General features: G+C 43.2%; 1 protein-coding gene across 1 annotated transcript in view; it reads left to right on the top strand.

The window, feature by feature from the left end:
• The window catches only part of LOC121277930 (glutamate receptor ionotropic, kainate 2-like), a 538,995-nt gene that overhangs the window by 471,815 nt on the left and 40,575 nt on the right, over positions 1–26,605 (top strand). The window contains exon 14 of the mRNA XM_041187800.1: positions 14,639–14,864. Coding sequence (XP_041043734.1) covers positions 14,639–14,864 — 226 coding nt within the window. The remainder of the gene's footprint in view (positions 1–14,638; positions 14,865–26,605) is intronic.

Here is a 26,605-nt window from a genome sequence, read left to right as displayed (position 1 = left end):
ATGCCCCGTTTTTAACTACAGCCTGTAATTGGTTAAAAAAAAATCAATCGATTAACCGATCTATTTTTACTACCATGTATTTGCCCAGGTCTGGTTTAAATGGATCAATTAGCACTAACTAGCTGTCACTGAAACCTAATTTTCATATTTGCTTTCTTGGAAAATTTGTGCTCTTCAGATTTCTTCATTTGTGAAGCTCCTCCCTAAAACTTTCAATATTCCTCAAACAGTCACTCGGAAATGTTAATTTTAGGGGCAGAATTTAGCCCTTGTCGGGCGGGCTCGCTAGGGGCGGGTGGGGAGGGGGGCCAGACCGCGATTCCGTACTGGCGGGGCCAATTAAGGCTGGCCCAGCGTGAAACGTGAGCAGCGTCGCTCAGTGCTGCCTGTGCGGGTGTGGGGGGTGGGGGGGGGGAGGTGGGGATTGAGAGCACGAACCCCGTGCATGCAGGCACAGGGCTGCCTCAGGGAGATGAGAGTTTACAGAAAAATAAATAAAGGCTCATGAAACGTTACAAAACATGTTCCCTCGTGTGACTCTGTCACATGAGCAGGGGCATGTTATGAGTTACATTTTAAAATTTTTATTTTATTTTTGTTTGCTTTTGGAAACCTCATCCCGCCCGTGGATGAGGTTTCCTAAAAAAAAGGTGCAAAGGCCGCTTGGCCTTTTTGCTGGCCCACCAACCGTAAGGTTGAATGGGCAGCGAAAAATGTAAGTTAATTATGACTTTAATGGCCTTAACTGGCCTTTTAATTGTCGGCAGGCGCGCTGCCGATACCCGCACGTGCCCACTGACCGAAATATCGCACAGCTGCACATTGACGTCGGGACACTCGCTCAACATCAACACGCGTTATTTCACGCTCGAGCAAGCCGGGTGCGCGCCCGCCCGCCAGGATGAAAATTCGGCCCTAAGGAAAATTTCATGTTCAGATCTGCATGTCAATTAAGTAGCCTGTCAACTCTGTTCGATCTCTTTCCTTACAGCATTATAAAATGTATTCTTTATAAATAATGAAATTCTGTGAGCCCTTCCAAACAATATTGCATTCTGGACTGAATTTTCAACTCTTCACTCCTTATATCTCTTCATGGCTTCACTCCTCTATTTCTCTGTAACCTAACTGCTCCATCACATCATCTATCAACCTGCACACACTGCCCCACCTCATCCCCATACTCGCAACTCTCCGTTCCTTTGGTTTTGGCTTCCTATGCATCAGCTTCTCCTTTTATCCCATCATTGGTGATGATACCTTTAAGCTTCCTGGAATTTAATGGTCATGGTGATAGGCCCATTCAGTGGCCGGAGAGCTGGTGGCAATCCTGCAGCAGCCATTCTGGGCCCGGTCAACTCTATTTAACACCAACCAGGCACTTTCCTGGCTATTAACTGGGACCTCGGCTTCTTCAGGGTAGATATCCAGCCTCCAAGAGCTGCTGGCCAGTTAGAGCCAGCAGCTCTCCAGTACCACCAGTGCCACCAGGATTGGTGGTCACTGCTGGTATTGCAGTGGGCTCAGGCTGAAGATTGTCACTGGAGTCCTGGAGGAAAGGTAGGTGAGGCAGGTGGATGAGGAGTGGAATTAGTTTAAAGAACAGTCAGGGGTCTTCACGTGTGGGCGGCTCTTGCCACTGGCAAGTCTCTGCATTGGGCATGGGTTGTCCAAGTTGGAGAGAGCTCCCAGCAGGCCAGAGACATACCCAAAAGTGTTTACCTGGTAGGTTTCCCACAGGCATCACACCCACCAAGTGTTGGTTGAATATCAGCAGCAATGAAATGGGATAACCAATTGAGGGCCTTAGTTCACTTCTGGGCAGGAAGGCTGTCCTTGACCCTTCCTGCCCTGGACTTAATCGGGGTCTGTATACTGCACCTTCCCACCAGATTATATGGCCCCCTCACCTCTCAACCCACCGTCCTATGCTTCTATTGGTAAAGCTAAGAATCCATATGCTTTATTAGTAGCATTTTCAATTTGTCTTGCCACCTTCAAAGATTTGGGTACATACTTCTCCACGTCCCCCTGTTTCTGCATCCCTTTAAAATTGTACCATGTAGTTCGTATTGCCTTTCCTTATTCTTCCTCCCAAAATATATCACTTTGCATTTCTCCACGTTAAATTTAATTTGTCATGTGTCTTCCTATTTCATCAGCCTTTCTGTGTCCCCCTGAAGTCTTATATTATCATCCTGGTTGTTTACTACATTTCCAAGTTTTGTGCCATCTGAACACTTGAAATTATGGTCCGTATATCCAAGTCTGGATGATTAATGTATAACAAACATAGCAGTATCCTAATACTGGCCGTGGGGAAGAGCATTAGGAAAGTACTCTAAATTCCCTCCTTCTGAAAAACAACCATTCATCACTACTTTCAGATGTCTTTTCTTTAGCCAATTTCTTATCCACACTGTCACTTTTCCTTTACTCCTACAGGTTTTAATTTTGTTTATTATGTGTATGTCTGTAAAAACAATGTAAACCGCATTACCTACCCTCATCAACCCTCTCCATTACTTCAATAGAGATGTTTTCTGAGCCATTGCTAGTCGGTTATTTTTTTGGAGTCATGCAAAAGAATTGTCCACCCCTCTGTGGAAAACCAACTCAGCAGGAGGTCATCTCAGAAATCCTGTTCCTTGCAAGCAAGCCCCTGCCCCAAAACAAGCATTAAATTGTTTATATCACTTATCATCACTGCTATGATGTGATGCTCAGAATACAATAACAATGAATGGAAAATAGCAGTGCCACCGCTGGAAGTTAGATGGTTCAAGACAGCAGGGTAATTGAAGAGAATGAGCACAGACTGTGAGCTTTAGTCGCAATAGCACACCATCATGTTTGTGCCATTGTTCCGCTATCTCAATGTGGTTTGTTGATGGAAGCCAGACATGAAAGTCTTGAACAAGGAGCTGTGAGGGCATCATTAAAACCACTGGCGCATTCTAGGATTTTAGAGATGGACATGGTTGAAAACTAGCTGAAAAGATGGAAAGGATTGAGGGTTTTTTTTTGAGATGGGGTGGTATTAGCAACGGTAATGGAGGTGCAATGGCTAAGTAATGTTGATAACATTGCATTCAGGAATGTTATCACGCGACCAAGAGCTGGGATGGAAAGAGACTTATGGAATTTAAAATTAAAAAGCTGGTCTCAGTAATGGTGGCCATGTAACTAGCACATTGTTGTAAAAACCCATCTTGTCCACTAATATCCATTAGGGCAGGAAATCTGTCATCCTTATCCAGCCTGGCCTATATGTTACTACAGACCCTCAACAATGTGGTTGACTGTTAACTGGCCTAGCAAGCCACTCAGTTATTGAGGTGGCAGCTCGCTTCTATGTTATGATTCCCATGGAGACCAACAAACCAAAAGAACCAAATGTACTGAATGACCCCTATGAGAAAACCAATGGACAAGGTTTCACATTTTATAATCTTTATTTTAACAATAAAACCAAAATCATCATAAATTAAACATGAATCAATAAGCAAATTGTAGTTAATATAAACTATAAATTGCACATTAAAAAGCAGCATCAACACGGATAGATCTCACAGTTATTGGACAGTGCACGTAATATATATGGCTCTAATTTTAGCCACAAAGTCTTTCAAAGCTCTGAACTTTCTGTGGTAGAATTATAGCCCCTTTTCTTTGAGGATTTCGTCTCTGATCCGTAGCCAAGAACAGCATCCAACCAACCCAAGTTCCATGGGCACAGTCTTCACAAAAATTGTGCTCATCTGCAGAACCTCCTAAGCCCTGTTCACAACAATATTGATGGTATAGACCCTCCAGAAATGCCATTATCTGGATCCTCAGTGACTGTGCACTCTGTCACCAGTTTGGGTCAATCAGTTCCTTTAAAATAACTGAAGCAGCGGCAGTAACTTTACTTTTTCCTTTATCTCCACTCCCAGGTCCAGCCTTCATGTTCACCTTTTTCCAACTGAACCACTGGGTGATCTGATTTTGGATGGCTCTGTGCCTTTTATCTAGTCTCAACCAGTCTCAGTTTTCCCAGAAACCTGAAGTTTCCATTTCAGTTTTAGTTTCCCTGGAATGTTTAGTTCTTTTTTTCAGTTCAAACATGGATTTCATCACAATCACAACCTCCTCACGGTCAGTTAGAGATGGGCAATAAATGCTGGCCTTTCCAGCAATGCCCACATCCTATGAATATATATATATATTTTTTTTTTTAAAAAGCCATTTATCATTTATGATTGACATGGTCAGTATGAGGTTCCCATGGAAGTGTACTCCAACAAGAGTCATCATCTTTAGCAGAGAAAACAAAGCAGAGAGAAAAGAATTGTGCTTCTCGACTTTTAGGCTTTTATCAACACGATATAAACACTGCTTTTATTTTGGACTTCTACATTGCTAGGAGCACTAATTCTGTTAAGGACCATTTTACCAGTTACTGCTGGCATTGGTGGTCATAAACCTTAATTCTACTATGGCCTGTTATAAACTCTACTCCTAATCCACACTGCTGGAATCTCTGTACTTCTGTTTCAGACTGTTGTAAACTTTACTTCCATTATTAACTGCTCTAAACTCCACTTCCTAAACTGGCTGCCATAAAATCTATTTCTGTTAGACTTGCCATAAACTCTAATTCTGTCACAAAATGCAATAAATGCTATATATGCCTGACAATGATAAACTTTACGTTTGTCACATGTATCCATAAACTGTAATTCTGTAACAGACAGGAACTGTTATTAGCTCTAATCTTTCTTGCACATACACCAGCTGCCATTAGACACTGGAAAGGTAATAAGAACAGCGTCACTAACTATCATTTATAAAGACGCTTCCTTCTGTTGGACTAACATGTTTATTGTACAAAAAAAACAGATCCTCAGAAACCTAATGCAAAGATGAGTCTTTTTGTTTTTCTGAAAAGGAAGCTTCAGACTCTGAAGAATTGCTTGCAGCATAAACCTGTAATTGAAGTAAGGTGATATGGATTGCAAAGCAAATTTTTCCTATTCTGGCCAGAACACATGCTTGACAGGGTTCACTTAAATAGAATTCTGCCCTGTTGATGGTTTAAAAAGTTTATAAGTACTGTACTTAATTGGGTTTCAGTTTACTGGCTGCTGTAGCAGAGCATTCTGTTGGTGTCTACTGGAAGCAATTATAGTGAATCCATACGCATTATCTCCCCAAGCCAGATTGAACAGTTGGTGCTTTGTTTGCAAGAATCACTGAGCATTTACTCATCTCTTTAGAAAATTGATCTGTATAGCAATTTGTGCTGCACCCTCTTTCCCCAAACAGACACACATTGACATTGTATTTGAGGCCAAGACAGCGACTTGGTATTATTTTCCAAAATAATACATTGTCACTAATTAATGTTGTTGGACATACAATATCCTTAAATTGTCATTCAAATACCATTAGGAGACAATTTAATTCAAATTATTGAAGTGTCATTGATTGAAATAGTTAATTTTGGGCATGCAAGGTGTTTAAAATATTCCATCTTCACGAATTTCTTCAATTTAACTTTTCTTTTGTTACCATTATTTCACTGCAGTGAAGAAGTTAATTCACTGTACATAGACAGAGACACATTGTGGATGGGATAGAGCAAGACCCCATTATTGAGCTGAACACAGCTGCAGTTGCCCTGAATAGTGCCCAGTACAGTCAGCATGACAGAAAATAAGCACAAATATGCAAACAAATACAATCTATTACAATTTATAATACATTATATATGGATGCTGGATAAATGTCAAGTCAGCAGTGTGATGCTGTATGTTGCCTATTCTCTTGAACAGGGTATAGGTCAGCAACAGAAGTAACCATTTATGGAATGTGGTCTCTTTAATAAATCTCTGCTACCAAATTAGGACACGGACTTTTTTTTATTCGTTCATGGGATATGGGCATTGCTGCCTAGGCCAGCATTTATTGCCCATCCCTAATTTTCCTTGGTCAGAGGGCATTTAAGAATTAACAACATTGCTGTGGGTCTGGAGTCACATGTAGGCCAGACCAGGTGAGAATGGCAGATTTCATTCCCGAAAGGACATTAGTGAACCAGATGAGCTTATAGGATAATCAGCAATGGTATTGTGGTCATCATCAGACTTTTAATTCCAGATTTTTATTGGATTAAAATTTCACCATCTGCCATGGTGGGATTCAAACCCAGGTCCCAGTGCATTACCCTGGGTCACTGGAGTACCAGTCCAGTGACAATACCATTACGCCATCGCCTCCCCACTGAGTGAAAAAGTAATTTCTTATTTTTTTTAATTACATAGGTACAGATAAAATAGATAGATTTTATATATATATATATATATATGGCTTTAAAGATTTTTTTTAACAAATTGTAATATACCCTGTAAAGTAACAATTAATAGGATTTGATAGGGTAGATAAAGAGAAACTACTTCCTCTGTTGGGGTAAAAGCAAAATACTGTACATTCTGGAAATCTGAAACAGAAACACAAAATGCTCAGACTCACAGATGTTTACAGCACAGAATGAGGCAATTCGGCCCAACAGCCTGCGCCGGTGAACAAAGACCTGATTACACTAATTCAATTTTCCAACGCTTGGCCCATAGCCCTGGAGGCTATGGTAATGCAAGTGAATATCTAAATACTTCTTAAATGTTACGAGAGTTTCTGACTCAACCACCCTTTCAGACAGTGAGTTCCAGACTCCCACCACCCTCTGGGTGAAAAAAATTCTCTTCATCTCCTCTCTTAGCCTTCTACCTCTTACCTTAAATCTATGCCCCCTGGTTATTGAGCCCTCTACTGATGGAAAAAGTGCCTTCCTATCCACCCTATCTATGCCTCTCATAATCTTATACACCTCTATCAGGTCCCCTCTCAACCTTCGCTACTCCAAGGAAAACAACCCCAGCCTATCCAATCTTTCCTCACAGCTCAGACCCTCCAGCCCAGGCAGCATCCTGGTAAATCTCCTCTGCACCCTCTCCAGTGCTATCACATCCTTCCTATAATGTGGTGACCAGAACTGCACGCAGTACTCCAGTTGTGGCCTAACCAGCGTTTTATACAGTCCCAGCATAAACACCCTGTTATTATATTCTATGCCTCAGGTTATAAAGGCAAGTAACCCATATGCCTTCTTAACCACCTTATCTATCTGCCCTGTTACCTTCAGGAATCGATAGATATGCACACGAAGGTCCCTCTGACCTTCAGTGCTTTCCAGGGTCCTACCATTCATAATGTAATCTCTTACCTTGTTCGCCCTCCCCAAGTGTATTACCTCACACTTTGCTGGGTTGAATTCGATTTGCCACTGCTCTACCCACCTGACCAGTCCGTTAATATATTCCCGCAGTTTACAGTTTTCCTCCTCACTATTTCTCACCCTACCAATTTTTGTGTCATCTGCAAACTTCTTGATCATACCTCCTACATTTAAGTCCAAATCATTTATGTACAACACAAACAGCAAGAGTCCCAACACCAAGCCCTGTGGAACTCCACTGGAAACAAACTCCCAGTCACAGAAACATCCCTTTACCATCACCCTCTGCTTCCTGCCTCTCAGCCACTTTTGGATCCAATGTGCCACTTTGCCTTGGATCCATGAGCTCTTACTTTCTTTACCAGTCTGCCATGAGGGACCTTATCAAAACCTTTGCTAAAGCCCATGTGGACCACATCAAATGCATCACCCTCATCAACATTCCTGGTTACCTCTTCAAAAAATTCGGTCAAATTTGTCAAACACGACCTCCCCTTAACAAATCCTGCTGCTTATCCCTGATTAATCCTTGTTTCTCCAAGTGCAGATATATTCTGTCCCTCAGAATTCTTTCTTGTAACTTCCCACCACTGAGGTTAGACTGACTGGCCTGTAATTCCCTGATCTATCCCTTCCTCCCTTTTTTAATAATGGGACAACATTAGAAGTTCTCCAGTCTCCTAGCACCTCACCTGTGGCCAGAGAGGATTTGAAAATTCCTGCCAGGGCCCCTGATATCTCTTCCCTTGCCTCTCTCAACAGCCTGGGATACATCTCATCTGGGCCTGCGGATTTATCCACTTTTAAAGCCGCTAAACCTACTAGTATCTCCTCTCTCTCTCTCTGTTAATTTCCTCTAATATTTAATAGTCCTTCACCCTGATGTTTATATCTGTGACGTCCTTTTCCATTGTGGACTGCGCCCACATCTTCCAGGGTGCAGATGACCCCTATGGCCCCTAATTGCCCTACTCTTTTCCTAGTTATTCTCTTGCTCTTTATATATTTTAAAAACCTTTTGGGTTTTCCTTTATTCTACTCACAAGTTCTTTGTCATGCACTCTCTTAGTTTTCCTAATTTTCATTTTAAGTTTTCCTCTGCACTTTTTATGCTCCTGTAAGGACTCTGTCGTATTGAGCCCTTGGTATCTTCCATAAGCTTCTCTTTTATTCTTAATCCTAACCTTTAACATCCCTTGACATCCAGGGGTCTCCAGACTTGGTACCCCACTTTGGTTTCACAGGAACATATTTGCCCTGTACTCTCGCTATTTCCTCCTTGAATGCCTCCCACTGCTCTGACAAAGTTTCATCTGCAAGTAGCTGATCCCAGTTCACTTCCACTTGGGCCAAATCGTAAAATTAGCCTTTCTCCAGTTTAGAACTTTTATTCCCAGCCCAATCTTATCCTTTTCCACTACTATCCTAAATCTAACTGAGTTATGGTCACTATCTCCAATATGCTCCCCTACTGATACTCCCTCCAGCTGCCCGGGCTCATTTCCAAATATTTGGTCCAGAACTGCCCCTTCCTTTGTTGGGCTTTCTACATACTGGCTAAAAAAGTTCTCCTGGATGCAACTTAAGAATTTTGTTCCCTCCCTACCTTGCACACTAAAACTATCCCAGTTAAAAATTGGGTAGTTAAAATCCCCTAATATTACTGCCCTATTATTGCTAGAAAAACTCAGCAGGTCTGGCAGCATATGTGGAGAGAGAAACAGATTTAAAGGCTAGAATCTTTTGTTCGGTGTGCAGGGGCAGGCCCCACATGCCGACACGTAAAATCACGCGCGGTGACGTCGGACATGCATCCAGACATCACCGCGCGTCGTTGTGATCTTCCGTTTGGCGGGTGCGCACCGGAGTCGGCTGCACGCCCACCGAACTTTCAAAGGCCTGTTAAGGCCAATAATAAGAAAATTAACCCAATTGAGAAAGCTGCCTGTCCAACCTTAGGGTTTGGCGGGCAGGCAAAGAGCCCAGGCGGCCTTCGCATTTTTCATGAAACTTCATCCACAAGCGGGATGAGGTTTCATGAAGGTTTTATTAATTAAATAAAATTTTTGATGAAAATTCATAAACATGTCACATGAGGGGACATGTCTGAATAATTTTATTTTTTAATTTTTTTTCCAACTTTAAAACTGTAGTTAATCTCCCTGAGGCAGCTCCGTGCCTCAGGGAGATTTTTGTGCTGTTTCGCGTGCATGCGCGATAGAGCGCAGGCCCCAACTCTCCCTTCTCCCCCTGCCCACACAGGTAGTGCTGAGCACTACCAAGCACGCATCACGCTGGGCGGGCCTTAATTGGCCCACCCACGTAAAATAGTGGCGCACAGCTGATTACGGACAGCGATTGGCTCTGCGCCTGCCTGCGCCCGCACCCGACCAGCCCATCCAATGGGGAAAAAATTCTCCCCAATGTTATGAGTCCGTGTGACTTCTTCAGAGCTCCATTGGGGGTTGGCCTAGCATCCTCAACCTTTGGTGGGAGTGAGCTCCAGTGTGCCACTGTTCTTTGTGTGAAGGATACTTTATGATTTCATTCCTGAAAAGCCTAATTTATTGTGCTCACTTATTTTGGATTCTCCCACCAGTGACATTAGTTGATCTGTATCCACTCTATTAAACCCTTTGGGCTGGAGTCGGGAAATTTCCCTGCTAGCTGTTCCCCTCCTGGGGACAAAGTGCCTTTTCAAGCCAGAAGTGGGATGGGGCTGCATGTGCATGCTGGAATTGGGCCTGCCCCCCTCCACACAGATGGGGATTACGGGGGCAATTGGAGGTGGGTGCGGGTGCATTGCATAGCTTGGGTATGACCTTTTGAAGTTATCTTTCAAAAGGAACTTGCATCCAGACCATGGTTTACAACTCCCCTGAGTGGCCATGAACCACAAATGCTTGAGAAGCTGGCCTGAGTCCATGAAAATTGCCAGGTGCTAAGAGAGGCCTATTTCTGCAATTCTCCTGCATTGGCAAAAATTAGGGCGTTGGGAAGTGGGGGTGGTGGGAATCCCAAATAGGATCCCGTCTGCCATTTGTAAAGGTCCGTGGAGTCTCGTTAACTCTGTAAAAATACAGCCCTTTATTATTTGACACACCTTGGCTTGGATCACTTCTCTAACCTTCCAAACTCAAACTACAAAACAAACCTGTGCAACCTGTCTTGAAAACATTTCAAGCCTGGCATCTCCCTGGTGAAGCAGTGCTGTGCATCCCAAAGACCAATATCTCTTTCTTGAACTTCAGTGTCCAGAGTATTTGAGATGGAGCCTGACCAAAACTCTGTACAACTGAGGTATAATTTCCACACTTTTACATTCCAACTCCCCTGAGCTAAAGGCCAATATTTCATAATCCTGTTTTGATTACTTAGCTGTGCACGAGCCTTTACTGAATTTTGTGTATGGACTTCTATATCCCATTGCTCTCCACAGTTCCTTGTCGCTCAACATGAAGAAAATATTGTGATTTATTTTTCTCAGATCTGATGTGAATGACCTCATTCTCTTGCATGATGAATACCATCTGCCTTAATTTTTTCCACTTCATCAGTCCGTGTCCCTTTGTAACTTCTTGCTGCCATCTACATAATTTCCTATTCTTCCTAATTTAGGAGTAGCTATTGGATAGGGCCAACCTGCAACTCAAGGCCTAATCAAGTTATGTCTGTGGCTTCATTTAAATTAGACCAGCAAATCCCCAGGCAGCTTGCTGACAAAATTGCATATCATTTTTATGCAGCCTCAGCCCTCAGGTAGGGTGAGGGTAGATGCTTGGGTGTTTTGTTTTAATTGATTTGTGGGATTGGTATTGCAGGCTAGGCCAGCATTTATCGCCCATCCCTAGTTGCCCTCGAGAAGGTAGTGGTGAGCTGCCTTCTTGAACCGCCGCAGTCCATGTGGTGTAGGTACACCCACAGTGCTGTTAGGAAGGGAGTTCCAGGATTTTGACTCAACGAGAGTGAAGGAACGGCAATATATTTCCAAGTCAGGATGGTGAGTGGCTTGGAGGTTGTCGAGCAGGGGGCGATAATGGTTTTGTGTCGCCTCATCCTCCTGGCTCCACAATCAGGTTAAAAAAACTGAAACTTACTATTTTGATGGCATCCCCCAGAGATCCCTTAAAGACCACTGCTTAGGTGCCATGAAGACCTAGTTATCCCAAATGTAGCCAGCCCAGCACCAGCTGTGTTCAAAGGGGATTTAGGAAAGGGTCCGAAATCAGACTTTCGTCCCCTCATTAACATAAACAAAGGACTGTACACCTGTTTTAGCCTCCCAGCTCAATTGGAAAATGGTCCCCACAAACAATTGACTATTGGCTGCTCTCCAAAATTTCCCTTCCCACCTGCAACGATGCCCGCCACTTGCGGGGCCGGAAAATCCCGCTCTATATATTTTGTAGATTATATATTCCAGTAACCTTCCCACAATTGAAATTAAATGGATTGTAACCTGGCAGCATCTGTATTTCAGGTCAATGACCCTTTATCAGAACTGATAGTGATTGCTCTGTACTGATTTTTAGGATAGAAACAGGAAGCAGTGCATACCTTATGTGGGTAGGAGCTTCTAGCCTTGCATTTCTACGTTCATTGCCAGGCTTGTAATCTGTTGGAGTGGATCACCTGCTCAATATGGAACCGGTCCGATTTTCACTTCCATTGATTTTGATGCAGTCAGATAGGGTAGATGATCCACTCTGCTCACTTTACTACTGTTATGATGAAGGTAGAAATTTACCCACTGTTTCCAATGTAACTTGTTCTTGAAGAACAGGGCAGTTCTCCTGCTGTTTCCTGTTCAACATTTATCCCTTAATCAATGTCACCAAGAAGAGCAGGTTCGCTGTTCATTTCTCTCTCTAATGTTTGTGAGACTTTGCTGTGTATGTATTGGTTGCCACATTTGTCTGCAAATGTGACTACATTCTGTTAGTAATTAATTATGTGTAACGCACTTTGAAACATCCTGAGAACGTAGAGGGTGCTATGTGAATGAAAGTTGTTTCCTTCATTTACTATGGGAGGGGGTGGCATAGTAGTATTATCACTGGATGGGTAATCCAGAGACCCAGGGTAATGCTTTGAGGACCCCGGTTTGAACCCCAGCATGGCAGATGTTGGAATTTGAATCCAATAAAAACATTGGAATTAGAAGTCTAATGATGAAACATTGCTGTTAAAAACCCACCTGGTTCGCTGATGTCCTTCAGAGAAGGAAATCGGCCATCCTGACCTACATGTGGCTCCAGACTAACAGCAATGTGGTTGACTCTTAAATGCCCTCTGAACAAGGGCAATTAGGAATGGGCAATAAATGCTGGCCTAGCCAGCAATGCCCACATCCATGAATGGGTAAAAAAAAAATGCTGTGATTTGTTTACTACTAATTAATAAATTAGAGAAAGCGCCTGCATTTTGTATTGCTTTGTGTCCTCAGGATAGCCCGAGGTAGTTGCATAGCCAATGAAGTACTTTTGAAATGCTGACACTGCTCTAATTTAGCGAAAACTGTAGCCAATTTACACATAGCATTGTCCCACAAACAACGATCGGACAAATGACATCTCAAGCTGTTGTTGGTGATGGTTTGGTGGTGTTGGGTGAGGGATAAATGTAGGGGTGAATTCTTGGAGAACTCCCTTTCACTTCTTTGAAATAAACATTTGAATCTTACATGCTGACCTGAAGGCTGACAAGATCTTGGTTTAACATCTCATCTGTAAATGGCAGCACCTCAACAGTGTAGCACTCCTTCAGTACTACTGGAGTATTAGCCTGGAATATGCATATGCCAATCACTAGAGAGGAGATTGAATCGGCAGACATCTGACTCAGAGATGATAATGCTACCACTGAGCCAAGGCTGACAACATTGCATTCAAACCTATTTAAATCAGTATATTTAAATTCCAGACTCATGAATCTATGATGTTGAACTAAATAGTTAACAAAAAGTTAAAAAAAATGATTTGAGTGATTTGTTTTCATATTAAATCTATTCTAATGAATACATTACACTGAGTAAAACCTGTTTTAGTCCCTAAATTAAAAGTCATCCTTTGCCCAGATACTCTACATAGATACAGCTAAACAATCTTATCAATTGTTGGAACTAGGAAATAAGGGGTTGAATTTTACAATCCCCTGCTAGCAGTAAAATTGCCTGGTAGTCTTTCCGTCGCCATCCTGTCTGCACATGGATTTTACATGGGGCAGGCAAGACTTAGGCCACCTGCCCTTGCCATATTTAAGGCCCTTCGGTGGGCAATTATTGGCCACTTAAGGGCTGCTTCCTGCTTGGCCACAATTTTGAGGCTGGCAGGAGAAATTCAGGGGCAGGGAGGAAGCCCAGCAGGTCAGCCTTCTTGGCCCTCAAGCAGGAAGGTGAGGGGGGTGGCTCTCCCTCAAGGACCCCATTTCTACATCAGGCCGTGACACCCCACCCCCCCCCCCCCCCCCCCCCCCCACCCCCGTGGGTGCTCCCTCCCACCCTGTCCCATCCCGGCCTCTCCATCAAGAACACATCCCCCTCAAGCCTCGCCTCCCACCATGAGACCCCTTGCATTTATTTGTCCTGGACTCCAGGACTTAGAATCTGGGGACTGCTTGTCGTCCCAGTCCTGTCCGCTGCTGCCACTGGCACTGCTGGGACTCCAAACTGTTGGTGAATCAGATTGGCCAACAGCTTTCTGAGGTGGGCCTTATGCCCAAGTGAGGGACGGAAGTCCCTTCTCTGGCCAAATAACGGTGCCTGGAGTATTAAATAGCTGCAGGGCTGCTGTGATCAGAAGGGTTGCATTTCCCGCCGACTCTTTGGGTGGTGGGCCTCTGAAAATTCCTACCCAGGGTATCAAAGTGAATGGCGCTCGCTCCTATGTATCTGGTGTTACAATGCTCCACTCTCTTCCCTCGTATATCTCTGAGGTAAAAAGTTTGAAAGAGCCTTCTGCAGAACATTTCCCAAGCTCATCACTGAATTTCCATTTCTTTTCCAGTGTGTAACTCCGCTTGCAGTTTGAATTCCATTCCTTTGGTTTTCTATTTGTATTCTGTGAACCATGAAAACTGCTGTCAGCGGTAGAAAAGGAACATTTTATGAAGAAGTTGTGATTGTTTTTGTGCTGATGTTAACTTGACCATCCTTTCAGGCGTTTTACAGCTGCTCTCGCTACAATCATCAAAAAAAAAATGGAATTTGAAAGGAATCTTAACTCACCTCTTTTGTTGCGTTTCTTTCCCAGGACTACTGCAGCAAGTTTTATTTTACACTCAGAAAATCATTCATCTGTGATTTTTTTTGTCCCCCCACCCCCGCCCCACTTCATGTGGATGTCTTATGCTTCATTGCAGAAATCCAAAATATCAACCTACGAGAAGATGTGGGCCTTCATGAGCAGCAGACAACAGACCGCACTTGTCAAAAATAACGAAGAAGGAATTCAGCGTGTCTTAACCACAGATTATGCCTTGCTAATGGAGTCAACAACCATCGAGTTTGTCACACAGAGAAACTGCAACTTGACACAGATTGGAGGTCTCATAGATTCCAAAGCTTATGGAGTTGGCACTCCCATGGGTATGTAATAAAGCTGACGTGGTCTCCGTAAATTAAACAGAAGTGCAGTAAAACTAAAACTGACCTGCCACTGAATGTCATTAGCTATTTGTACAAACATTATTCACCGTAAGTTTTTTAATGCTGTAATATGTCAAGAAGGACTTAGGCAATGTTTCTGCAGGAAGGCTTTATAAAGATAAATCTTGTCGTTAATTTTGCACTCAGACAAAACACACATAATTTAACCTCCTGACTAATGAATTTTGTCTGTATACTGTGGTTTACAAATGTGCTTTCTGTTACCTAATGGATGCAAAAATGTATTCTGTTAAAAATGTCACAAAATTTGTATGATATATATGTTTGCAGATTGGAAGCATGGTGTGTAGAACAGGGTGCCTCATGGCTCTGCTTCTTAGTAAGTGCTCAGTGTGTTAACAAAATGCCTCCCAGGAATGAGTTAGAAATCAAATTTATAACCCTATTTGAAATTATCCATCTTCTTATATTGAAGAAATAGGCCACACATGTAACTTAAATTTAACAAGTAGGCCAATATACACAATCTTGTCTAGAAATTGCATAGCAACTTTTGGGCACATGAGGGGGATCATGATTTGTGACCAGCATAAGCCAGTTCAGACTGAGGCGGGAACAAGTAAACTTGGCATACCCTTCCCATCTGATTGATGGTAGCATTGGCCCACGCGCCTATATCTCCATCTGCCTGCAGCCTTAGCACTCAGTTGAGGGTCCAGCAACATTGTTTGCGAGTTGGCGGTAGAGCCAACTTGCTCTTCTTAAAGGCAGGCTGTACTTTAAAGACAGCCTACACAAAAATATTTCTGCAGTGTAAATTATTGCAAGCAGGACAAAAAGAGAGAGCTTTATAGTGAAGTACATGGATCTGGAGGCAGGAGGAGAAACACTGTGGGTCTGCAGGGGTCCAGGAGACCCTCAAAGGCCAGCCTCAGAAGGGAGTGGGACCAGGAATGTCGACACCCAGAATCTGGACCTGCACATTTTACAGCAGTGAGACAAGGGACTGGATTTATCGCTCGCTGTTGGCTATTTGAATGCAGGGCAGACATGTTAAATCCAGCAGGCCACCTGCCTGGTCACTACCCAGCCACTCCTGCCCCCAGCACAATTATACAAGTGGTGGGGAAGGTGGGGTGGTGGTGGGGTGGGAAACATCATGTGGCTCAAATTGAGGTCCTTAAGTGGGCAATTAATTCCCTGTACTTCCCTGGGGTCAGCACATGGTGAGTCATCCAGGTACAAGTGGCCTGCAGCCCGGCCAGGAATAAAGGATGACACATTGGCCAGCTCACCAGAGAGCTAGGTCACAGACGAGTACTGCTGCAGAGGACTCAGATGAGAATCTCGATGAGTCGGCATACAGGAGAGTGCTGATGGGCATTCACACTGGGATGCTGGTGCACTAGCTGGCCTGCCACATAGCCTCCTGTCAATGTAATGGAGTATGGAGAACTACAGCTAAAGCTTGGCAGAGTGGGTGTTGCAGAACCTACCCTCTCCACAGCTTCTTCATCTCCCTGTTGTGCTGTGGACTGAGAGGCACTACCATAGCTGACTCCACACCTGTTACAGCCTTTGTGTGGACAGTTCACCTACTCCTCTGCACCCCCTGTCCAACTCCATTTCCCTGCTGTGATGCAACAAAGCTCTCTGACAAACCCAGGAACCCACCAAGACACCTCCCAAGATAACTCCAGAATACTTGTATGCATTTTGCAATAGAAAGAGTTCCAAAAACATTATCTTACCTGCAAATTGGGTGCCGGGCACTTTAAATAATGCGAGAGTAAGGCCCACCTTGCAGCTTCATGCTCGTTGTTTACAGACTGAACAAAGAGGAGGCCACCTGCCCATTCATTGACCAACTTTGGATCCTGTCATCACGTCAGCCAGTTGGGGCAGACAGAATGGTGCAAGGCCTCTGCTGCTCCACTACACTCAGCGCTAAGCAAGACAACTTTGCAACCTCTATGTTTAACAAGCATACAATTTAGTCTAACTCGTTATTTCCATTATTAATGGATATAATACAAAAGTGCCACAGTAAGCTAACAGCTTAGTCCTTCACATGATGGTGCCCAAACTTTTGATTACTTACCTGGGCATTCTCAAAATGACAGTAATGCCATTGTAAGGAATGGGGAGTGAAAGAAGGAGCTCCTCTTTAAGGAAGGGACTAAACATCCAGAGGAACTTCAGATTAGTTAACTGACCTATTTATAATAAAAGGATCCTGGCCTCTCCTTTTCTTCAACTACAAGCAACGCCTCAGAAACGTTACAGGGGAGAATTTTACGCTCGGTGGGTGGGCGGGGTCGGTGGGCCCGGGAGTGCCTGAGAAACGGCCTGCCACCTGCGATTGGCCCCCGACCACAATTTCACGCTGGATGGCCAATTAACGGCCAGCCAGCGTGAAGCGCGCACTGATACAATCAGCACTACTGGGCTGGGGACAGGAGGAGGGCGAGCAGAAGGCAGAAAGCTGCCTCAGGGAGCTGAAGACTGTAAAAGTATTCAAATGAAGATTTTTAAATCTGGTAAAAAAATGTCTATGCAACACAAGTGGTTACCTGAGCACAGACATTATAAAAATTCTGTGCGTAGATTTTTTAAAAATTTAATGAGGTTTCCTGAAAAATGCCTGGCCGATTCGCCAACCCGCCAACCGCAGTGAAAAGTCCCAGTTAATTGTGCCATTAGTGGGCTTAATAGCCCTCTTAATTGTCAGCTGGCGCGTTTCTGAGTTTGGCGCACGCCCGCCAGCTGAAATCTGGTGCGAGTGCGTGATGACGTTGGGATGCTCACCCGACATCATCGCATGTTATTTTATGCTCCAGCATGTCGGGTGCATGCCCGCAGGCTGAACGAAAAGTGCCGCCAATTCAGTTTGTTGAGGTCAGCCTTCATTTGTATACCATTTCCACCTAGATCTACCACTCCACTGGCCCTGTGCTCCAAGGCAGCTTGTTTTGACATCCAGTCTTTATTGAGCCATAATTTCTGCCAGTTAAAACTGGGAAGGCCAAAGCCAATATCTCTTACCCCTACCATATACTCCATCCCCGTGCCACTGACTCCATCCCTCTCCTTGCCCACTGCCTCGAGCTAAACCAGATTATTTACATCCCATTTGTCTCCAAACTAATTTGTGAACCTGATTTCCTTTCCTTCACATTTCCACCTTTGTAATATTGCCCGCCTCTGTCCCATCTTCACCCATTTGATGTCAAAACCCTCATTTATTCCTTTGTCACATCCAGATTCAATTACTCCCAAGTTCTTCTGGCAGACCTCCCAACCTCCATCTGTTATAACCTTCAACAGCTGATCACACACCCATTACCTCTGTACTCACTGACCTACATTGGCTCCTGGTTCCCGAGTACTTCAATTTTAAATTCTTATTGTAGTGTTTAAATTCCTCCATCCCTCTTTACCCCTGTTGTCTCCTTCAGTTCTATCACACCCTGACAAGCTGTCCAATCATCTGACTCTACCACCTTTTGCATTGTCCTCTCGCCTCACCACTCTATTGGTGACCCTGCCCCCCATTACCTTGGTTCCATATTCTGTAATTCCCTCTTTTCACCCGTACTCAGTAACATGCTCCTAAATCACTTAACTAAGCTTTTTGCCACACCTCCTCTCTGTTTCTTTGGCTTAGTATTGTTTTCTTTATGCCTCTATGATAAAATCTTGGGATGTTTTTCTACTGCAGATGCTCCATAATTGCAAGTTTGAATTGATCTCCATGTCTTACCATGTCTTAGAGACTCAGAGAGAGCAGAGACAAGAGCTCAGAGACATGGAGAGAACAAAGGGGGCACCTTTGGTTTGGAAGTGGAGATGAGCTGGAGTCTTGGAAAATGAAGAGGAGAATGGAATGATTGATACTGAGAGATATTCAGGTTATGATGAGAAGGAAAAGAGATGCTTTTAGCAGGGACAAGGGAAGCAAATCAGTGGAGGCATTAGTGGAGTATAGACAGTGCAGGGTGGGGCTTAAGAAAGCAATTAGGAGAGCAAAGAGGGGATATGAGAAGCTCTGGCTGGTAAAAGTAGGGAAAATCCCAAGATATTCTATAAGTATATCAATGGGAAGAGGATAACCAGGGAAAGAGTAGGGCCCATAAGGGACCAAGGGGGCAATCTATGGGTGGAGCCAGAGGACATCGCTAGGGTGTTGAATGAATACTTCACATCCGTCTTTACCCAAGAGAATGAGGATGAAGGTATCAAACTTGGGGAGAGAGACTGCGAGGTTCTTAAGCAAATTGATATTGGGAGTGACAAGGTATTGGAGGTGTTGGCAGGCTTAAAGTGGACAAATCTCCAGGTCCAGATGAACTGTGTCCCAGGCTGCTGAGGGAGGCAAGGGAGGAGATCACAGGGGCTCTGACCCAAATTTTTAATTCCTCTCTGGCCACGGCGGAGGTGCCAGAGGACTGGAGAACAGCTAATGTGGTTCCGCTATTTAAGAAGGGTTGTAGAGATAAGCCAGGGAACTACAGGCCAGTGAGTCTCACTTCAGTGGTAGGGAAACTATTGGAGAAATTTCTGAAGGAAAGTATCTATCTCCACTTGGAGAGGCAAGGTTTGATCAGGGATAGTCAACATGGCTTTGTCAGAGGGAGGTCATGCCTAACAAATTTGATTGAATTTTTTGAGGAGGTGACCAGGTATGTAGATGAGGGTAGTGCAGTTGATGTAGTTTATATGGATTTCAGCAAAGCCTTTGACAAGGTCCTACATGGGAGACTTATAAAGAAGGCAAAGGAACATGGGATACAGGGTAATTTGGTAAGGTGGATTCAAAATTGGCTTAGTTGTAGGAGGATGACAGAAGGATGCTTTCGTGACTGGAAGCCAGTGTCCAGTGACATAGCACAGGGATCTGTGCTCAGTCCCCTATTATTTGTCATTTATATAAACAACATAGATGACTATGTGGGGGGTAGGATTAGTAAGTTTGCGGATGACACAAAGATTAATCGGGTGGTTAACAGTGAGGTTGAGTGTCTTGGGCTACAGGAAGATGTAGACGGGATGGTCAAATGGGCAGATAAGTGGCAGATGTAATTTAACCCTGAAAAGTGTGAGGTGATACACTTTGGAAGGAGTAATTTGACAAGGAAGTATTCAATGAATGGCATAACACTAGGAAGTCCTGAGGAACAAAGGGACCTTGGCGTGTGTGTCCATAGATCTCTGAAGGCGGAAGGGCATGTTAGTGGGGTGGTGAAAAGGGCATATGGGACAATTGCCTTTATCAATCGAGGCATAGATTATAAAAGTAGGGAGGTCATATTGGAGTTGTGTGGAACCTTGGTGAGGCCACAGCTGGAGTACTGTGTGCAGTTCTGGTCACCATATTATAGGAAGGATGTGATTGCACTGGAGGGGGTGCAGAGGAGATTCATCAGGATGTTGCCTGGGATGAAACATTTAAGTTATGAAGAGAGGTTGGATAGACTTGGGTTGTTTTCAGTAGAGCAGAGAAGACTGAGAGGTGACCTGATTGAGATTATGAGGGGCATGGACAGGGTAGATAGGGAGCAGCTGTTCCCCTCAGTTGAACGATCAGTCACAATGGGACATAAGTTTAAGGTGAGGGGCAGGAGGTTTAGGGGGGATGTGAGGAAAAACTTTTTTACCCAGAGGGTGGTGACGGTCTGGAATGCACTACCTGGCAGGATGGTGGAGGCGGGTTGCCTCACATCATTTAAAAAGTACCTGGATGAGCACTTGGCACGTCATAACATTCATGGCTATGGGCCAAGTGCTGGTAAATGGGATTAGGTAGGTAGGTCAGATGTTTCTCACGTGTCGGTGCAGATTCGATGGGCTGAAGGGCCTCTTCGGCACTGTGTGATTCTGTGATTCTGAGAGGCCATTTCAGAGACATGTGGGAGGAGTGAGGTGGAATTGGTCACAAAATGAGCAGGCAGGAGGAGAAATTATTTTATTGTGTTCAAGTTCATACCAAATTCTCTTTTTTACAAGCAGTGCTACTTTCCAGTTCCCCCCTCCTCATTTCTTTTTCCTGTGATCTGGTCTGAGGCTTTTACCAATGTTGCTTTATACCAACTACAAGAAGGTATTCAATTGTTCCTCTGCAGTGGGACACTCAGTATTAGCTTTGGTTCAGTGGTAACAATTCTCACCTCTGAGTTGGAAAGTCATGGGTTCAATCTCCTCTCCAGAAATGAGTCTTCCAATGGTGATGCTGCAGTGTTTGAAAATTGGCAAATACACCATTGCCCTGCAGAGAACATCTGATGTTCCAAGCAACCCTCTTTCTCTGCTTCCCAAATTTCCATACATTTTAATAATTAATTATGTCTGCACGCCCTGGTCCAACTACCCTCACTTGAAGACTACATTTCCTCTTGATTCTCCACGTGTGATTGGAGATTGACTAGTGCACTATTAATTAAACTAATACACATTAGGAAATTAACTGATTCCTGTTTTTTGCTTGAAAAATCCATGTCAATGTGGGACAAATTTAGTAGTATGATCTCATGCACCTAGTGCTTCCATTGCCCTCCTCCCCCACATCTCCGGGATGTGCACCAGCTGCTAAATTACCAATCGGCAAGTTCAGTTTTTGGACACCAGTTGAAAACACTCTCATCGGTCCACTTGAATATGCTAATGGAGGAGGCAGGGAAGTGCCAACACTTTCTTTAGGATCCCAGTGCCAAATTCAGGAAAAACTGGGCGGAGCATGCATCACATCTGAGCCTACTTATTTTCGGAAGATTCCAACTGGCGAGATGCATCAGGATGCTGGATTAGTATCATCTGCTTGGCAGTATTATAGTTATGAGGACCAGGGCCTGATTTCCAGGGGGGGGGAAGGATCTAGTTGTGATGTCCACTTCTGGACTTTTGTCCACCAAATGCATTTGGTTACTCAGACCGAACTCATACAAACCTGCGCAGAAACAGTGCAAGATACCTGAAGCCAGATCCCAACATCCAAATTGAGGAAATCAGTGATCTCCTTGCCAGGGATTAAGGACAGATAGTCAAAATCAGGACCAGCATTCAAGTCATGTACTGGAGGGTCATGCGTGGGGCCATTTCTCCAATTTTACAATAAAGCTACCAGGCACTGAAAAATATAGCTCTGCACAGGCATTGCTGTGAAAATAAATCCGATACTGTATCCTCACACTGCCGTTATGTTTTCACTCCTCCCTATTTACTTCCTTTTTGTCCCCTCTCTTCATTGTCACACTTTCTCTCTTCATAGCTTTTTTTCCTATGGCTGTGGGATTTGCCACAGTTTTTATTCAACATTTGTGGCCTGTCTTTCTCTTAAAAAGAGAGAAGATATGAGAATACTATATGGAAATGAAGCCATCCTATCATTCCTAGTGTTCGTGTAAGCATTCTATTAAAGATCAGGTACTGGCACTTCTGCTGTGTGAACTGGGAGACTCCTGCCTCAATGGCAATGTTTTGTTGCACTTCAGAGAAGTGAAGGCAGAGCATCTGACTTCTAAAACTGTGAACTACCAGCGCAGACCAAGCAAGTAGGTCAGGTGTTTTTTTTCTTGAACCAAATGGATTTCAACAATCATGTTCACAGGAAAGGAGCTACAGATTAAATAAAGAAATGGCCCAGGCCTAGAGACAAAGGGAAGAGACATTCTCTGTCATTTTCTGGATTAAATATAAATGATTCTCCACTGCATTGCAGAGGCACTGAGGCAATAGTGCACTGCATCGTCAACATTGGAGCCGAATCACACTTAAACTGGAAAGGTGGATAGACCCTGATGAGAAAACATTTTCTGATTACCACAGAAACAAATATTGTTCTTACTTGAGGAAGAGAGAGGGAGTCCTTCGGTTGTGAAAGAGACATTGAATATCACTGATTATTGAGCAAGATGCTTGCTCAGTTATAAAGAACTTTTCATTGCCACTGAAGGGGCTTTTGGTTGAAATCCCTCAACTTGCTGGGGATTATCTCGTGAGGGTGCAGTCAGTGGAACCATAAAGGACAGTGGCCAGAGAATGATCTTTGAACACAGTGTAATTCAGCTTTGATTCGACATCATCACGAACAGTTCACAGACTGCAGTACTGAACAAGTGATTCCACTGAAAAATGTTCACGTAGCGGAATGTTACAAATCTATCGCTGTATCAGGAACTATTATTCTGTACTGTTTAAACTGGTCAGTTCAGTACTGTTGATGGAACTAACAGACATTATTTTATTAAACCTCAGTAACTCACACTGACTCATACTACTGTCAGGAGCATACATTAATGAATTATTTATCTTCAGTATAAAGGTTACTCTCCAAGCTTTAATTTATCAAAAATGAGCTGCTCGTATAAATTATAGGTATTTGCAGGAACAATGGAATGCAAACAAGACTATCCCATTATAACATGTAACGATATGTAACACAATATTGAATTAACAGTAATTTAATCTCTCATAATATGATAACTGATAGCTACAGTTGACCGACTATTGTGTTTGTCAGAATACTGATATATTGACCATAATATTTTTTTATATTCGTTCATGGGATGTGAGCATTGCTGGCTAGGGCAGCAATTATGTCCATCCCTAATTGTTTTTGAGAAGGTGGTGATGAGTTACCTTCTTGAACCGCTGCAGTCCAATGTTATCTCGGAGGAAAGGAGGGAGGGCTGGGGCGACGGGGTGCAATTTTCATGCAGGCTCAGACTCTGCCAAATTTAGCAGCAGGGCACGATCTAATCATATTCATCCTCTCCATTTCCCAGCTGCAGTCAGCCAGATTAAGAGGCTGACTGGACCTTGCACAGGGAGAATTTTGCCACCAGACAATAGAAAGGGAGCAGAAAGCGGGGAAGGATATTTCAGAACGTACAGAATAGATACATTCCAATTAGTAAGCAAAAGTCCAAGGGACGGACACACCACCTGTGGTTTACAAGAAGGTTTAAAGACTATATCAAACTTAAAGAAAAAAGCAAAAGAACATAGAGAGAGAGACGAGACACCATTAAAGAGTGCGGAGAGAGAAGAGAGACCATTAAAGAGTATGGAGAGAGAGAAAGACGAGAGACCATTAAAGAGCACGGGGAGAGAGGCAAGAGACCATTAAAGAGTGTGGGGAGAGAGGTGAGAGTTCATTAAAGATTGCGGAGAGAAGAGACGAGAGCCCATTAAAGAGCGTGGCGAGAGAGATGAGAGTCCATTAAAAAGCGCAAGAGGGAAAAGAGCACAGAGAGCAGCTGATTGGTGAGTAGGATTGGTGAGTATTTCTAATCATTAAAGTAAAAGTATGGTCTTTAGCTCGTGTTTAGGCCTCTAGTTTTTTCCCCTTTTCTTAAAAATTTATTAAGTATAAGGTCGATACAGGTGTGTCAAACAAATAATTACAATAAAGTGTAAAGAGCGGGAGATTCTTCAAGTGTAAAGAGCAGGGATATTAGAGTAATTAATTAATAAATTAAATTAAATACGATAGCGATGGCAAGATGCGTGATGTGTTGCTGCTGCTGCATGTCGGGGTTGCTGGACACCAAGATGATCCACAGCAAACTCATCTGTCATGTTTGCAGCTCGAGGAACTTCAGATCTGAGTTAAGGAGCTGGAGTCCGAGCTGCAGACATTGCGCAACATCAAGGAAGGAGAATGTTACAGCAGCAAATAGGGTCAAAGCGGGAAAAAATGGTAAAAAGGCAAAATTAATGGCTTTTTACTTGAATGCACGTAGTATTCGAAGTATTAATGAATGAACAGCACAAATGGAGATCAATGGATATGATCTTATAGCAATTATGGAGACATGGTTGCAAGGAGATCAATGCTAGGAATAAATATTCAGGGGTATGTGACTTTTCGAAAGGACAGGCAGGAAGGAAAGGGTGGTGGGGTAGCTTTGTTAGTATGAGATGGAATAAGTACAATAGCACAAAATGATCTTGGATCGGAAGATGTAGAATCCATATCTGTGGAGGTAAGAAATAACAAGGAGAAGACGACACTGGTGGGAGTAGTCTATAGGCCCCCGAACAACAGCTATACTGGAGGACAGAGAATAAATCAGGAGATAATGAGGGCATGTAAAAAAGACAGTACATTAATCGTGGCTGACTTTAATCTTCATGTAGATTGGGAAAATCAAATTGGCAGAGGTAGCCACGAGCAAGGATTCGTAGAATGTATACGGAACAGTTTCCTAGAATAATATGTTGTGGATTCAACCAGGGATCAGGCTATTTTGGATCTGGTAATATGTAATGAGGCAGGTTTAATAAATGATCTCAGAGTAAAAGATCCCCTCGGAAACAGCGACCATAATATAGCAGAAGTTAGCATTCAGTTTGAGAGTGAGAAACTTGGATCGGAAACAACTATGCTAAACTTAAATAAGAGTAATTACAAAGGAATGAGGGCAGAGTAGTCTGGAGTGAACAGAGAAAGGAGTATAGCAGAAAAGATGTTTGATGAACAATGGCAGACTTTTAAGAAAATAGTTCAAGACTCACACTAAAGTTATATCCCAGTGAGGAAGAAGGATTCAAGGAAGGGGGTAAACCAACCATGGTTAACCAAGGAAGTTAAGGACAGTATCAAATTGAAAGAAAAAATGTACAATGTGGCAAAGATTAATGGTAAGCCAGAGGATTGGGAAAGTTTTAAAAGCCAACAAAAGATGACCAAAAAAAGAAGAAAATAAACTTTGAGGGTAAACTAGCAAGTACTATAAAAATGGACAGTAAGGTACTTCCTTAAATATATAAAAAGGAAGAGAGAAGCAAAATTAAACATAGGCCCCTTAGAAAATGAGGCTGGGGAAATAATAATGGGGAACCAGGAGATAGCAGAGGAGTTGAATAAATACTTTGCATCAGTCTTCATGGTAGAAGACACGAATAGCATTCCAAAAATATTAAATAATCAAGGCGCAAAAGGTGCGGAGGAAATAAATAAAATAACTATCACTAGAGAAAATGTACTAGAGAAACTAATGGAGCTAAAGGCCGATAAGTCCCCTGGACCTGATGGGTTGCATCCTAGGATATTAAAGGAAGTAACTACACAAATAGTGGATGCACTGGTGGTAATCTTCCAAGAATCATTAGATTCTAGAAAAGTCCCAGAAGATTGGAAAACTGTCAATGTAATGCCCTTATCCAAAAAGGAAAGGAGACAAAAAAACAGGTAACTATAGGCCAGTTAACTTAACATCCATCATTGGGAGAATGTTAGAGTCTTTTATAAAGGATGTAAAGCAGAGCATTTAGAAATGCATAATATAATCAAGCAGAGTCAGCCTGGCTTCGTGAAGCAGAAATCATGCCTGACAATTTATTAGAATTCTTTGAGGAGGTAACAAGCAGGATAGATAAAGGGGAACCAGTAAACGTAATACATTTGGATTTCCAAAAGGCGTTTGATAGGATACCGCACATAAAATTACTTAATAAGATAAGAGCCCATAGTGTTGGGGGTAGTATATTAGCTTGGATGGAGGATTGGCTAACTAATAGAAGACAGAGAGTTGGGATAAGGCGGCATTTTCAGGATGGCAATCTGTAACTAGTAGAGTGCCACAGGGATCAGTGCTGGGGCCACAATTATTTACAATATATATTAATGACTTGGATGAGGGAAGTGAATGTACAATCACCAAGTTTGCAGATGACACAAAAATAGATGGGAAGGCAAGTGGTGAGGATAACACAAAGAG

Source organism: Carcharodon carcharias, chromosome 5, assembly GCF_017639515.1.
Source record: "Carcharodon carcharias isolate sCarCar2 chromosome 5, sCarCar2.pri, whole genome shotgun sequence".
Classification (NCBI taxonomy): domain Eukaryota; kingdom Metazoa; phylum Chordata; class Chondrichthyes; order Lamniformes; family Lamnidae; genus Carcharodon; species Carcharodon carcharias.
The sequence above is the reverse complement of the archived record's forward strand: the minus strand, read 5'-3'. Positions and strand labels throughout refer to the sequence as shown.